The 16066-nt window shown below is 42.0% G+C and overlaps 1 protein-coding gene across 1 annotated transcript in view; it reads right to left on the bottom strand.

Moving 5' to 3' along the window:
• Positions 1-2750: 2750 nt before the first annotated feature.
• The window catches only part of BRWD3 (bromodomain and WD repeat domain containing 3), a 49054-nt gene continuing 35738 nt past the window's right edge, over positions 2751-16066 (bottom strand). Inside the window, exons 24-37 of the mRNA XM_035889398.1 lie at positions 15973-16055; positions 15431-15542; positions 15005-15066; positions 14758-14913; positions 13920-14040; positions 12997-13122; positions 12825-12906; positions 11253-11309; positions 10600-10740; positions 10185-10337; positions 7175-7338; positions 6507-6604; positions 5825-5983; positions 2751-4585 (exon numbers count right to left, since the gene is read on the bottom strand). Of these exons, the coding sequence (XP_035745291.1) occupies positions 3798-4585; positions 5825-5983; positions 6507-6604; positions 7175-7338; positions 10185-10337; positions 10600-10740; positions 11253-11309; positions 12825-12906; positions 12997-13122; positions 13920-14040; positions 14758-14913; positions 15005-15066; positions 15431-15542; positions 15973-16055 (2302 nt within the window). The 3' untranslated portion in view covers positions 2751-3797. The remainder of the gene's footprint in view (positions 4586-5824; positions 5984-6506; positions 6605-7174; positions 7339-10184; positions 10338-10599; positions 10741-11252; positions 11310-12824; positions 12907-12996; positions 13123-13919; positions 14041-14757; positions 14914-15004; positions 15067-15430; positions 15543-15972; positions 16056-16066) is intronic.

Raw genomic sequence — 16066 nt, 5'->3', positions numbered from 1 at the left:
CGGAATTGGGTTAGCCATGGTGGCCGGGTGCGGAGGATGGTGGGTGGAAGGCAGGGCTGTTGGGGGGGGCTGAGTTTGGGGGAGCTGCTCCACTGCCAGGCCCCCTCCAGCCACCGCTGTCAGCGCTGGGGAAGGCACACGTGCTGCCCCGGCCGGGCTGGTGGCATTTCCACCCAGGGCCTGGGTGGCCACGGAGGTGCAGAGCCGCCGAGAAGCCAGCCCTCCAACTTGCCATCTTCATTAAACCCACCTCCAGCCATTTGGGAATGCTGCTAGCAAAATAAGGCGGAGACACAAAACCATGGGAAGTCTTGGGGGAAGAGAGGGATAAAAAGAATCGCACCTTACAGCCTAGCCGAAACAGAACTCATCGAGATACCTGAAGCTTCCATCCTAAATAACCGACAGGGGCACAAAAGGGAAGGTAAAGGAGAGGCGGAGCACGGCAAAGAGCAAAACCAAAGGTAATAAAGAAAACAAAAAGCTTGGGCTGAACGGAGACGACAGCACATCACTACTGCAAAATAAGCTTCGGCGTTCTGGGAAGGAACGGGCGCCACGGGGCAGCGGATTTGTCACCAGGACAAACCCAAGAGGCAGGCACACGAGACCTTCAGCCCCATCTCCAGAGGAGGGAGCGCGCGGGGCCCAGGCTCTGCTGCGGGTCAAGCCCCTCGGCCGCGAGCCCTGCTTGCCAAGGTGTCTCCAAAGACCCTCGCCTCCCCCGGCGACTCGGGAGAGGGATCACGCAAGACTGCGCCTCTAGGGAAAGCTTTGAAGCACCAACGCTTGAGAACCAATCCTACAGCAGCGGAGGAAGCCCTGGCCTGCCTGCACGCCTTGGGAGCCTTCAGGAATCGGATACGTGACCAAGACCTTCGCACCCTTTTCTTAAGCAGGGTTTTGGAGGGGTTTATTTTTTTGGTAAAAGCGCAAGGAGAGGGGCTGCGCTCCTGACCCTGCAGCACCGCGGCGCAGCCCGCCAGGAGCTCGGCAGCTTCACGGGATGCTGGCTGAGCACCCGGGTTTTGGACCAGGGAGGTTCGAATCGTTTTACTGCTTCTGCTGCACCCGCTGGGTGGATGCTAGGCTTTCTGCAACCACAAGGGGCTCCTGGTAGGACTTAGCTTTTGAGAGAAAGTGTCCGAGTTACTACGAAATTATCGTTATTCCACAGAACGAGGCTATGAGAAATCAATTGCCTAACTCAGAGAAAGAATCCAGATACAAAACCAAGTAAAAACAATGTCTCTAAACCCAGGTTATTTCTTCCATGCTTATAAAAGGTTCTCATGCACAAAAAAAAAGCTTTTTTTTTTTTTTTTTTTTTTTTTTTTTACAATAAGCAATAGCTCTGTTCTAGCACACCCTGCTGTCTAGCTCTTAATCATGTAACACGTTTGATTAATACTTACGCCACAGCAAAGTGATGCTTCACTGTTATCTTCACAGTACTTCATTACATAGAAAAGATACATTAAAGAACATATTTAGTATTATTCTAATTGCTGCTAAAATACACAAACTTATCAAATGATTTCTCTGAAATCCACGTGGTTTATCTCTCCCCAACCCCTACACAAAATAAATAAGTAAGTGGATTTTCGGCCAGTCAGAAATACATGGAAAGCATTTCTTTTGCATTTCAAGATTTTCAGGCTTTAGAACAGAAACCATAGTGTTCACGTTAGCTCAAGGGGAGCGATCTAAGAGGGGCGTGATTCTGACTATGGCCCGATGCTACGCAATATTCCGGGTTACCATATGTAGAAGGACCAATCAGTCAAAGAAATAATACATTTTTTATAAATATATATGCGTGTATATATATATATATACATATATATGAGAGAGATGATAGGACAGGTGTTTATATTTTAAAGCCCCATACAGAACTAGGAGAGCCTCTGCACTTTTTCCTTCCCCCACCCCCACCCCCGTATCAAAACACAACTGAATCAAGTTCAGAAATGGATTACGGCCGCTCCAAAGCATTCCTTACAAAATTAAGTGTGGTTTTTGCACTGTACCATAAACGCGTATTAACGCTCTGAGCAATTTAGGATATACTCTCCTCCATCACAAAACTAAACCTCTGCATTTTTTTCAAGTCATTTTGCATCTAACTAGAATTTTTGGAAAGCGAGATAAAATAGCTAGTGCTTAATATAGAAAGTCAAAAAAATTAAATCCCTTCTGCATCTGAGGATATACATGGGTCACTCTTTGCTGCCTGAGGTTTTCCAGAATTATTGACCAAGCCATGCACAGAACAACTTAAGGATACTGGATGAAAGTTTTAAAAACAAAACAAAAAACCAAAAAAAACCAAAACCTTGAAAAACTCCACCAAAACTTCAAGTCTCTTTCGTCGTTCATTCTCTCTGTATAATCAAACTCGCTCTCTTAACCAAGCTAGAACTGCCAGGTCCGTTAGACAACGGGAGAAAATGGAAGTCCCATACATATTCCAGCCAGACCCTAGGACGCAAGAGGCTGCTCACCTCCAGGCCAGCCCATGCCAAACACCCGCTTCTGCTCACACCGAGGAGCGAGGCTTACAAATGTCGCCACATACCGGACTGCCACTACCAAAACGATTCCCGTTTTCAAGTTAGCATTTTTTCAGGGTAACAAGAGCGCAGTGCAACACGAATTCTCTTCTGGAAGCGTGAGATACAAGAGTCCGTCTGGGGGAGGCGAGCCGGAGCTCACCCGCACCGCCAGCCACCAGAGGTACCAGAGCTCCTGAAAACTCTGACAATGACTTCGATTTGTTGTCATTGTGTCACTATAACGAAGATACCGTCACTCGACAACTTCGCGAGCAATTCCATCCCTCTACGCTCCTTCTCGCCTCTTCTTCAACACGGACTGAATAAGAGCATCTATTTTCTTTTAAGTTTCCAGTAGTTGTAAATAGAGGTAGCTGAGCTACTATTAAAAATCACGTTATGCTTTGAAGAGGAGAAACCTTTCAAATGTTGAAGTTACCCCTTAGCTGCACAATCTCTATTAATACTATAAAAATATGAGAGGACAAAAAGAAAATAGATGCAAGTTAACTTTTGCATTTGGCACCTTTTGTCTAGATATTCATACTTCTCAAGTATTCTCTTTTTTTAATAAAGTTAATGCACACATAGGACACACCACATCAAAGGTTTGCTACATATTTACAAGGCACCAACCCTTTGTCACTTTTTACATGAATAAAGAACCGATAGAAAGCACATCAGGACCCCCGTAACTGTAGTATAGACATACTTCAGTTCAGCACAATTCATGAACGTTTGGCCTGGGAAGATTAAAATAATCCAGATCCTTCTTACAATATAGAAACTGTAAACATTTTATAGCTGCCTTTAGGATTGGTGTATTGTGCAAAAGTTATAATTATTACTGTGTATAAGGATTTATGGCAGAAACCACATAAAAACTCTGTAAGAAGGTGCTATTTCTATAATACAAAAACAAAACAAGGGAGAGAAGTCATCGTCGTGACTCAAAATGTCATGTTCTTATTGAGAAGCTGGAAGCCTCTTTAATGTGATGAACTCATAGTGTGTGGGGAAGAATTTCTGTAATTTAAGGCCTAATGAATAAGGCTTGTTTTGACCAATGAAGTGTGGCGATCTGAAGCTTTAAAACAAACGCAAACTGACATAATGGAAAAGCACCACTGTGAAACGTGAGTGGAGTCCCCGCACAACTTGCTTGGTAGATTTTTCTGGTAAAATCCCTGCAGTAGAAGGCCATTGAAGTTCTTTTAAAATTGTTCCAAAGTTTTTCATCTGTCAATAATTCCATCCCATGAGATGGCTGACCCTGGCTTTTTCTGTCATTTTCCGCACCCTGCCTGACCTGGAAGTACCAAGGTTCAAAGGATCCTCGGTGTGCACAAAATTGTCATTATCAGAATCGTCATTGTACAAGACAGTTCTCCTGCCCTCGTTCCTCGTTTTGATTCGAGGCGGTCTACTGAATCGCCCTCCAAACACGTTTTCGCCAAACTGTCCTCCAAACAGATTTTCAAATTCGTCATCTGTAATTCGGGCACGTTTCGCTCTGGTGGCTCCTCGCGAGGCTCCTCTGCCTCCTCGGCCTCTTCTTCCTCCCCTGCCGCCACCTCTTCCTCTGCCACAGCCTCTTCCGCCTCTACCACCTCTTCCCCCTCTGCTCCATCTCCCCCACCTCCCCCATCTACCTCTCCGCCCTGTCCCTCTGCCCTGCCAATTCCGTTTCCCACCGGCGATTTTTCTTTTGATTTTTCTTTTGGGTTTTTTGGATTGCACAACTTTGCTGTAGTCATGGTCTCCATCAATGTAATCCTGATCTGTTCTAGAGGTTGATTCAGAGTCTGAATCAGAGCCACTTCTGCTCTCAGAACTTGAACTGGATCCCGATTCCCCACTTTCTGATGAAGATAAACCAGATTTTTCCTTTATCTCTCTCTTCTTCTTTTCCTCTTCCTCCGCCTCCTCCAGATGCTCATCTTCTTCTGATGCACTCACTAACTTCCTCTTGACTCCTGTCCGAGGTTCTCTGCCATCACCGTTTGTAAGTGGTCCATCGGGAGAGTGATCTAAGCAAACACAAAATAACCCTATCGGTTATCATCATCACGCCCGAGCCCAATAGGATACAAAAAGTGGGATTCGCCTCATCTGCCTTTGAGGTGGGGCTGACCCAGCTCTGAGCTACTCACCACAGATGACCTTTATATGCTGTGGAGGCAAACAGCTGCTCTAAGGGGAAAATTTGTCAGACAAAGTAAACACAGTTCATCTTATCTGGAAGGGAGGACCGCAAACTCTCTTCGCTAATTGTTCAGTGAAGGTCCAGTCAAGAAAAGGAGCCCAGAGTGACACAAACACTGAGCATTTAGACACAAACACTGAGCATTTAGTCTGGGGAATCCTACCTAGGGCGCCAAGGCAGAAAGAACTCCAAAAGCCATTTCAAAACTATATGCATTAAAATAACACTCTGCAAGCAGTATTTGTTCCCCATCAAATGCATGCTCTCAAAAGGCTTAGTCCAGGGAATACTTGTGGCAAGCACAATTTCAAGGCAGTAAATAACCCAAGAACGCTCACTAGGACTGCTGAACACCTTAACTTAAAAATATATGAAGTATCTTGCTGGCTGGGGACCCAAAATACTACAATGTGTTCAGAGTGACGAATCTGACGATGAAAATTAAGTATCTTTTTTAACACGGGGTATGAAAAGCTCACCTCCAACACACAACTCTGCTACACCACGGTAGTACAGACTTGACAAAGGCTTCAGGGTTTCAGGCAATGCTCATTCAATGCCTGCCTCAGTGGAAAGTCTGACTAACATGTCCCGGAGGCAAAATACCAGAGTTTCCAAACAGTGTTTCCCTTCTAGTCACAACCACTTAGTCTTGATTACAATAAAAATATTTACTTTCTTAAACTTTTTTTCATCTTTGGTTTCAACTTGATTAACAAAAGGACAAGGTTTTGGGGTGGGGATTCTTTTGGTTTAGTTTGCCTTTTTGTAACTCCTGAAGGAACTGTAATTCTCAAGAAATTTAAGAGCAATCAAGCTTTTCCATCTGGAGAAATTTTAAAGGACTTCACTGAAGTGCATGTGGTGTGACGTGCATGCCACACTTCAGGCAAGAGACCACGGAACTGTAAGAAGTAAGGTAAATTCAATTCTTTGGTACAGTTTAGGGATATAGTTTAATTCTAGACTCAGGCAAGAATATCGTAAGCATCAGACAGAAGCAATGTCTTTCACTTCTAGTAAAACCAGTCCTTCAAAGAACAGACCACTTATTATTTCTCACCTTGTTTCACAGGTGTAGATTTACTCCTGACTGGTCTACTTTTCCCTGGATCAATGGTATTTCCACTTCGGTTCTGTGCATTTGAGCCTGAGGAAGATGGCTGGCCTTCCATCTCTTCACCAGTGGCTGAACCCAGAGGTTCTTCTGCTGTATCTGAAACTTCAGAGAGGACACCACTAACGTGACAGTAACTTTTATCTTCTGTTTATAGGGTTGTAATGCAAGGCATTTTGGAGAAATTTTGTAACACCCGAGTTGACAGCCCAAGTCAGGAGGTTAATCTCGCCACGCTGCCTCCGCAGTCAGGAAGAGACAAACTCCTCTGGGGTGTAATCCAAAGTAAGCTTAATGTAATTGTCATCGCCGTATCAGAAAAGCCCGTACATGGGAAGCCCAGGCTCTCGTCACTAGGTTAATTCTTACCAAGGCCAGACCCAGGTTCCCTGTTCTCTGACCCTTACCGATAACCTACCAACAGCTGGAGGGCCAGGTTCAGCTAACACAATCTACCGACAAGGTCTTTACGTGACCTTGCTACCTGCTCTTTCAACAGGTGGGTTTTGCCTGTGTCTCCCGAATATAACATTTAGCTGAAGGATACTTAATGTTCGGGTTTTTTCATCGTTCTGCACATACAAGTTGCTGCAAGAGAAAGGATGCATTTTAGAAAACAGCTCCTCACCATGAGATGAAACTGAAGAACTAGTCCTAGTCAAAGGCAGTGAGGTATTCTGGTTGGGTTTAGGTTGAATCTTCATTTGCTTCTGTTTCCCTTTTGGGCTGAAGACACAAAATACCCCAAAGAGATAAAACTGTTATTACCGAAAGGCTCAAACATAAACCCAATTTCCCCTGCAAAGTATCTTCGTTTTTTGCAGCAAACACATAACACAGATGATCTCTTCTCAGTGCTTGCACAGGTGTAGTCATACTAAAAATAGTGACAATCTCATTCCGTTTGATAAAGGCATACGAGTGAGCAAGAACAAGATTTTATCTCGCCTTTTAAAACAAATACTCAGTTTGCTTAGGTAATGTATCGTACAGAAGTTGGAAAAGTATTATACAACACCTTTTTCAACAGTTACTAAACAAAGGCAAAAATAAACTCACTCTTTCAACTTGCTCTTTCATTTTCTCCAGAGGGAACAGTTCTAATTATATAGTCTTTCACTTACCAGAATTAAGCACAAACTACAAACTGAGCATGGAATTCGAGCTCATGATTTTATCACCCAAAAGAGCAACTGCATCAGTAAACGAGCAAGACTGACTGCTTAGTCACGAAGGCACCTCTACCACTGCCATCTCAAACGACGCTGATAGCAAGTCTTGATATCATTACGTTACCTAGATGCTCTGCTAGTTGATGGGGAACTGCTACTGCTTCTTAATCGCTTTCGGTACCGTGGCCTTTTCCTCTTCTGACATTGCATTGCTGACTTGTACTCGGAGATTATATTTTTCATATGATTTTCAAATAAGGCAGATAGTCGAAGTGTCATGCTGTAAATCTGGAGGGAGAAAGCATGGTCACACTTATCAGAAGTTGGATAACTAGAAGCTCAGCAGAAAAAAAACCCAAACAAAACCCCCCCAAAACCCCAAAGATTCCCAGACTTTGTAGCACAAAAGAAAAATTCATGGTGACATTCAACTATGAGGTTCTTTACAGATAATTTCCCTCCATGGTACATGCGTATTCTCGCAACAGAAAGTGTTTTCAGAAAAGGATTTAATTACTTCCACTACAAAATATTCAGAGATTTAAAGGGAAACGGATATCTAGATTACTGACATATAGCCTCCTTTTTTAATCTCCATAAAGCATGGAAGCACGCCACGAGACAACTTGAAGTACCAAGGGAAAAACAGTTAAACTTCACTGGTCCCTCACCTTTGTTTTTTGCTTTAATTCCCCAGTGACAAGTCCTTACAGCACCCCTACAGACCTGCACGCAGGAGCCAACTAAGATGTCCTCATTCCTAATTTCTGTAAACCAGATGTCAAAATCTTTAAACCATTTTCCTGTCCTCCTCTAGGCCTTGCCTCTGCGTGGCCTCATCCACAGACTCACGCATGGCTATTTCTCCATATTTCAGACTCTATTTATTTTCAAGATCTTACCTTGGATGCATTTGAGTTGTGACAAACTAACAGTTCAAACTCAGCATAAATACAGCAAAGTTTTTGATTCCTCCCTCATACCCATACCCTTCCGCTGTATCCAGTCTTCTGAAAATTGTGTAAAGGCCATCAAGAAGATGTTATCATCATCTTATACTCAGACCTCTTCCCGTTACCTGCAGTCTGTCTGAATATAAAATCTCTTTGATACAGAGTTTTCTTTACATTCCTGTAACTTCATTTTTGGCAAGACCCTTATGTTTTAGCGAGGTCTCTTTCTTCAGCTCTGGTATGTAGTACCCTGCCCTTCTTGCCTCCATGCGGGATGCTGTTGCAGAGATGGTAAAATGGGCTAGAAAACCTCAGGATGTTGCACACTTTTGGCAGCAGACAAACCTGCAGCAGCAGAAGGCCCAGCTGAGTGCCCCAGCCCTCCAGCCAGGATCTTCTCACCAAGGCACTTCACAGGATTTAAGCAAATGGATATTGATGGGCCACTCTATTACAGTAATTTGGGAGTTGACTCACAAGCTGTTCAGTTATTAATGCAGAGGGAAGCTCCCAGGGAGCGTGCAGCAGTAAATAACTCACCAAGTTCACTCTGATATCAAGCACTCATAAAACACCCTCAAATCACCTGTCTTCTTGCCATCCTCTACAGAATTCCTTTCTAATACAGCGAGCAAAAGTAACTGATCTTTATCTTCCGAGCTTACCCACAGCCCACCTTTCAGCCCTTATTCAACACCAAGAGTTCAATCTACCTCCCGCGACGGCAACTTTGGGCTCTCGCTCATGCTCACTAACACTCAGCTGGAGTTGCCCTCTCCCACAGCACCATCCTACTCCAGGCTTACTCTCATCGTCCTGCTTACACAAAACACAGGAGCTGTTATTCCACGGATGAGCTAAGACTATTACTCCTCAAGTGACGAGCGAGGTCTCAGAACCTCCTGCTTCCTCACACCCAGCACCGTTGACACGTGCGCTGAAAGCTCTTTGCAGCACACTCCGCTCCTCCTCCTGCCTGGCAGCACCTAGCATAGTAAAATCTTGTGTCACACCATGTTAGGTGCCACACAAAAATTTTACAGTAATGTTAAATTCTATGTATTACTGTGATTCAAGTAATAGTATCTCAGCCTAGTCCCAAATGGCATGCATTTCTTAATAGCTTATAAGTGCTCCTGCTTCTGCACAAGAAATATTAGGTGTCCAGCACTCTTATCTATGCTAAATGACACGTTTCAGAGATTTGATTTTGTCACAGCTCAGGCATCTTATTGAATATGCAGCTTTTCCTTATAATAATAAGGTCATTACAATTTAATGTCTGGAAACATGGTCAAAATTCTGTCTGTTTTTATACGATGAAGACACCAACCACTGATATTTTCAGTCAACAGTGGTAAAAACCACATCTGTGCCCCTGTGCCAACTTGTGATTTTTTGAGCATAAATAAAAAGTTTTGAAAATTTTAGAGTTGTTTGGTCATTTGGCAGCTTAGGAAAAGCTGAAAGGCGATGTACTGCACAGGAACGCGTATCAAACACAGCCACGTTTGCACAATCAGGCATACGCTTTCGTAGTCATTTTACCCAGCTCATACAGAAATCCCTATATTCTAACATTTTGATCTCCCCTTTCCCTCTTGCCATGTTTAGGGCTCCAATCCAATCATTTTGCCTAGGTAGACTCCTATTTCTGCACACAGAGAAAAGCAAGATTAGCACCTGAGAAACCCAGGCAACACAGTGCGCAAGTCTTGCTAAGTATACTGAGTAAACTAGAAAAAAAATTCAGTATCGTAATGCTCTCAGTAGAAATATTGCATAATACTTGCACTAACAGGAGATTAAAATAAGATCCTACTCTACGTATATGCAGTTATCAAGCTGAATAGAGTTTCCAGGAATAAATTATTGACAAAATCAAAGCACCTGGTGATCAGTTTTCTGCTGCAAATATTCACAGAAATAGTTGCAACAGTAACCATACAATTTCTCAGAAGCTTTCAGTTCAGAAAGTTTGGATGAAAACGAAATTCAGAAGTGATCTGCGTGAGCAGAACAGAGCAAATTGATAACCACAGCTCCCAGAACTGGTACATACCACTTATTTTTATTTCACAATGCGGTGCTTTGCTCTCCAGATACAGCCCTTATACCTGTATTCATCATGCAGGGCCAGGGTCTTTCTTTGTAAAGAAGGGATTAAAATTTATTACTTACTCGAGACTTTTTATTAGGAGTGTAAGCTTTAGAGTTGCAGAATATTAAACGAATATCTTTGTAGAATTCCAAGGGACTAGTGTAGTTTCCTGCTTCCAAGGTTTCTTTCACAGTGCTGAAGTCCATAGGAGTGTCTACAATATCTCGATAATCCTGTAAGAACACATAAGACAATAATAAAGGCTGACAAATCCTACAGCAATAAAAACACCTAAGTGTTCATCCACAACAGCAGCTCTCAAGTAATTATTTCTACTTGCGAGTTACTGCAGATAATTCCCTGAAAACATCAGAGCACAGGACATGGTGCGTTCCAGCGCAGAAAGGGAGAGGTTAGAAACGTGCCCAGCATGGAATTTTTGCCAAAGGATGAACAATAGGCTTTTTTAATTTTGAAAATGGAAGTTATCCTTACAGGATAGGAGAAGAGATCAACTGGCTGTCTAAAAGGCTCCGAGTCCTCTCTTTCATAAATCAGGTTTAACAACTGCTTGCATTGCTCTTTCCAAGCATCGGGGCTTGCTTTCATGGGCTGTCTTTTTATTCGTCGTCTTACCTGCAGGGAAACAGATGTATTTCATCATTTTTCAGAATATTCAGGTTTTTCACTTTAAGTTCCTATTAATTTACTGGTGTTATGATTCAAAGCAGATTTGCACAATGAAAAACAGAATTGCAGTTAAGATTAAAGCACAGCTGATGGCACAACAATATGCAGTATGCAAATTGCAGAAATGCCTTTTCTGGTACTGTATAAACACTGAAACCTGGGAGAGGTATGCACTATTTCAGATCCAGGCTTGCTGCTCTTGTCAGCTTTCATCTAATTTTGATTGAAAATTGAATCTTTCTAATCAAATTAAAAACCAGATTCCTCAGCATTTAAGTAAATTTTCCTGCACAGTAACTTCCTTAGTCTGCCAACACTTACATACACGTGCAATTGAATTCATGCAGTCCTACAGACTGTAGGCTATGCAAATTTAAACCATTCCAGACCTAAACGAGTGTTTCAGTACCTGGTCTATCTCCCCTCACAAGCTAGACCAAGCAGAAATGTTTACTCACTCGTCTTTTTCCAGAGGAAGTTCCTGGAGCGTCTGAATCTACATCTACTTCTGCCACCTAAAGGCAAAGGTAACGATTACACACACGCATGCTTGTATGCACCCTCAGCAATGGAAAAAGGGCTTAAAACCAAACAGCACAACAACAACAAACACAATTTTTAAACTACTCAAATGCGATGAATGGTTCAAGCAAAACAGAAACTAGCTTCGAATTAGAACTTACAGAACTTAAAATAAAATAAAAAAAAAATAGGTGGCTAAGGTGCTTCATCTCTTTTCCAAGTTTGCTTCCACAGAAATTATATATAAACATGTGAGAAATATTTTCAGTCCTGATTTTCAGTCCTTAAGACTCTGCAAAGTCCTAGTCCCGCAGAGCTGTATTCCCCTGCCTAAACGTTCATGCCCGCAGCACCTCTGCTGAGTTTATTCAGGTTTCATGTAGTGCCTGACTTACATCATATGTGTGGGTAATATGCTTTTCAGAATCTGGATTTAGAAATTACAACAAAACCTCCTTTGTACACAGCTTTCTACCAGTAATTAAAAATAAGTAATTTTGAGAGGACAGGGAAGTTCCTACAAAGAATCTGAAAGTAATTTCTTGCTTATTTTAAAACATGTTATAAACCAAAACAGATTATAAACCAGCTCTTTGAAAGGCTGGAGAGAAAGGAAGGTGATATAGGAGCAATTTTGGACACTTTTGTTCACTGCTTGGCATGGAACAGATGAGATTCACAACTGGCACAAGAAACTTTGAGTTGGGAAAGGAGGGTCTGCTATTTAAATCATGGAAATCCCTCATTTTCTTCAAAATACTCTTTTAATAGTCTGTGAAAATAGGCGTCATTATTATATCTTCAGTTTTATAAAAGTGATTAAATGATTACATTGTAGTATTCATTTCAGTACAAACCCAAGGCAACAGCACCAGCCGTAAGTATATAGGTGTTCAAGCAGCATCAGGTTTAACTTGAATATTTCAAACCTGCAACAGTGGAGTATGTCGGGGGGAAGGGAACTAAATCTTATACTAACTCATAGCAACACTGAAAAAGTAAAACAAAACCAAGTGACTTAGGTTATAACAGGTCACTTCTTTGCATATTTCAAGGGGTTTACAAACTGCATTTAAATGGAGAAGCTGTAAGGAGAGAGAAGACATTAAAGGAAGTGATACCTAACCTGGTTTCTACCCGTCATTTCACTCCGTGCTACAACTGATGGGAAATGACACGGAATCACAGAGGAAAACCAGCTCTGCTGCCTTAGACTGCGTAACAGCTCCAGTTCATATCCCCCTCACTTACTAACACTTCCTCACACAACAAAACGTCATGTGCTGAGAGAAGATTAAAGGCAGGCAGTTCCAAGAATCATTTTTACTTACTTAAGGGAGCTTATTGCCCCAGGTGAGCACCACAAATAGCCTAAATAGGTTCAACTCAAAAACCAAGGGCAACTACCCGTAAAATAAAAACTCAACAAAAACCTTTACTCAAACTTTTTCCAGGTGCTGAATTTAAAAAAGGCAAGAAGCTCTGACGATCAGACTCAATGGTCTTACCTCCTCCTCTTCATCAGTACTGCTTAGGTCTTCTGCTTTCACCTTGTTATATATTTCTAATATATCAGTACAGCTCTGATCCCTGCAGGGCAATAACAAAAGCCAAAAATACATAATCAACTATCTCAGAAACTCAAGATGTCAGGTCTATAAAGTAAAAAACCGTGCCTACCCGATGAAGCGAAGTAAGACATCTGTTACAATTTTGGCTGCTTTGACTATAGGACTGTCTGGCTCGTTGAAAGTCCTGGCATTGTGTTCAATGTATCGTACCTCCCACATCAGTGCAGAGATTCTCCTAAAAAAACCCCAACAAATCAAAAAAAAAAAAAAAAAAAAAAAAAAAAAAAAGCAAAGGGACAGGGAGGAGGGTGTACGTTATTTTCCTTCTCAGTTCAGTGGGATTCCTCAGTAAAAAAAGGAATCGGGTAATCCAGGTCCAGGGGAAACAACCAGGGTTGCCAGAGATCAAGGTAAGTGGTTTCTGGTCACATACTGCTGACTGCCCCCATGTGCCAGGCTGTGACAGCTTTGTGGAAAAAAGATGTCCCTCTTCAAATCAGCAATGAATGGAATGAAAAGAGAAAACAAACCTACTGAAAGAGACTGCGCACGGCTCCCACTTAGAAAAAGCCCTAGAGACAAAGTGGTCCTCCGAGGGAAAAAAAAAAAGAACAGGACATTATTTATCCCCAGGTTAACTGGAAAAACTGAGATTTCTAGTTCACAGTGCTATTTAGTCACTTTTGGCAACTGCAATACAAGCAAAGCATCTGGTTCAAAGGCAGTAGAGATACTGATGAGGCAAAAATGCTTTGCCTACAACACATCTAGAGAATAAGGCTCAGGGCGTTAAACAAAAAAGACACTCCAGATCCAGATATACCAGCTTTTGCCTTAACAATGTGGCTAAAAGAAATTATTGTTCAACAATGCTCACTTTGGCCAAGCCAAATAGAATCTGATCGTATGCTGTTGGCTCAAAGAAATATATTGCTGAAGTGGCAGTGGCACAACATAGTATTCAGCTAAACATACTGCGCTTGATGGGGCTACAGTAAATGCAGATTACAAACAAACAAAAATTCAACTGACCTATAAAACCTGTTTTCAAGTCTCCGCCTGATCGTGGTGAGGTCAGTTGGGTAAGCAACAACAGTGCAATACATGGGATAGGCACTAAGGTCCACCGGAACAGCAAAGGGATTAGAAATGTCTGAAAGACAAAAGATCAAAATAATTTAGATGCCTCAGAAGATACTGGAAGGGAAGTTGTAAGATAACTCAATTCCTTATAATGTTTTCTGTCTAAGAATTCAGCAAAAGCAATACAGAACTACAGCTGAATACGTCATTACCCAAAGGGTTGGATTCTTCCTCTGGTACCATCTGTTAACTGCTCTTGAAAAAGCATTTTTTGTTTAAGTATCGCATCTGAGATTTGCCTGCCAGCAGCCAACCATATTGCTAAAAAGCAACATGGCATATGCACTTACAACAGGAATAGTACAACAAGCAACATAAACTAAGAATACAGACACGTCCCGTGTAGAAATATAGGATAGAATTTAAATCATAGCATGCTAGTAAACTGCTGCAAATTAGTTACAGGGTATTTGTCAGTGAGGATGTTTGATGAGGCCTTGTTGGTTGTTTTTTAAGGGGTTTAATTCGATGTTTTGCTCATTTGCAGTTAGATATGACCCACTGAGAATCCCCATTAAGTTGAGAGGAAGCAGGTCAAGCCCCAGAAGGAGGGAAGTACAATGGAAAAGGACACCATAAGAAATTTAAAAGGCTCTTTTCAGTGATTTAGTTGAGCACATTTCAAATACTCCACACCAACTCCCAAGACTCCATCCTATCTACTCTCCAGCCACGTGCTGCCACGCTGGTATTCTTAATCCTTCCACCTTTTCCCCTCCAGACATACCAAGGGAAAGGAGTTGCTCAATCCCCCGGATTACTCGTTCGCATTCTTCATCTCTGGAATGGGCCCCCCATTCTCCTTCCTGGGGTTTGTAGAGAAGAGCTGTCAGCTCATCTGGAGTCACAGGAACTCCAGCACCAACCTCCTCCGGATAAGCAGCTAAGTATGACAAATGCGGTAACAGTAAATACTAGCAGTGGCAAAAAAACTATTTACTTTGCACATGGACATGAATTCAACACACACTTACTTCCTTCTGGAATTGGTTCCATGTCCCATGGACTCATCCTCTCTCTCTCATTATTGTCCCAGCTATTAAAGATAATACATTCAAATCCGTAAGTTAAAGCTGAATATACCAATATACCTGCTCTCTAACAGACCTAAGGAAAAAAGGTCACGCCTCTTAGAAATAAGATACATCACTAGCTACACTCAAACTCCTCATGTTTTCTCTTGTATCTCCTGTATATTCACTGCACTGCTGTTTACACTAGAAGTGTTATTTTAGGAATAAATTAGTAATTAAATAAATAAAAACAAAGTGGCTGATGGTGTATTTAAATGGGAAAAAGGATCCTAGTGCTTGAGGTACACATTTAAGTTGCATGTAAACATCTAGGAGGCCCAGAGCACGTAACCACGTGCGATACATCACAGCTATGTAAATACTTACTGGACACAGTAGCACTGGAAGGAACTATCAGGATATTCTGCCTGGAAAGGCTGTTGACTTTCCACGGTTCCAAACCACCAAGCGTCATCTATTATACTGCGAAATCTATCCCCTATAAGGGAAAAGATTGCATTCAGCAAAAGAACAACATGAATAATTGTTGTCTTCTTTTTAGAGAATCAACTTCATCTTTCAGAAATGCACTACTTTGATTCTTACATTTTGCACTACAGGAATCAAGCCCTTCCCCTAAAGGGAGGACTTTCACATCTCTGGTTAATTAGTCACAGCTGCCTCCATGCCTCAAATTACAGTATAAGGGGATATTCTTCTGCTATCACAAGCCTCGTAACAGTTTCTCTCATTTCCCTTTTTTTTTTCTGCTACAGGAATTGTAGCAAACATCATATAAAGTTTCCAACGATCGCTATAATGTCATGTGTGGTATAGTCCTTGACGTCGTGTAATACAGACACTCTACCCTATTTAAAAGCTGCGTAAATGTTGCAAAACATATGGAAGTGGAAAAAAAAACCAGTCACCTATCTGCCAGTTCCTTTCTTTGGCTTCATTATAAAACTGATGCAGCACAAGGAAGTCAATAACATCTGGCATATCATGGTACCTTCGTGAAAG

The sequence above is a fragment of the Egretta garzetta genome, unplaced genomic scaffold, assembly GCF_000687185.1.
Source record: "Egretta garzetta isolate BGI_Z169 unplaced genomic scaffold, ASM68718v1 scaffold402, whole genome shotgun sequence".
Taxonomy (NCBI): domain Eukaryota; kingdom Metazoa; phylum Chordata; class Aves; order Pelecaniformes; family Ardeidae; genus Egretta; species Egretta garzetta.
The sequence above is the reverse complement of the archived record's forward strand: the minus strand, read 5'-3'. Positions and strand labels throughout refer to the sequence as shown.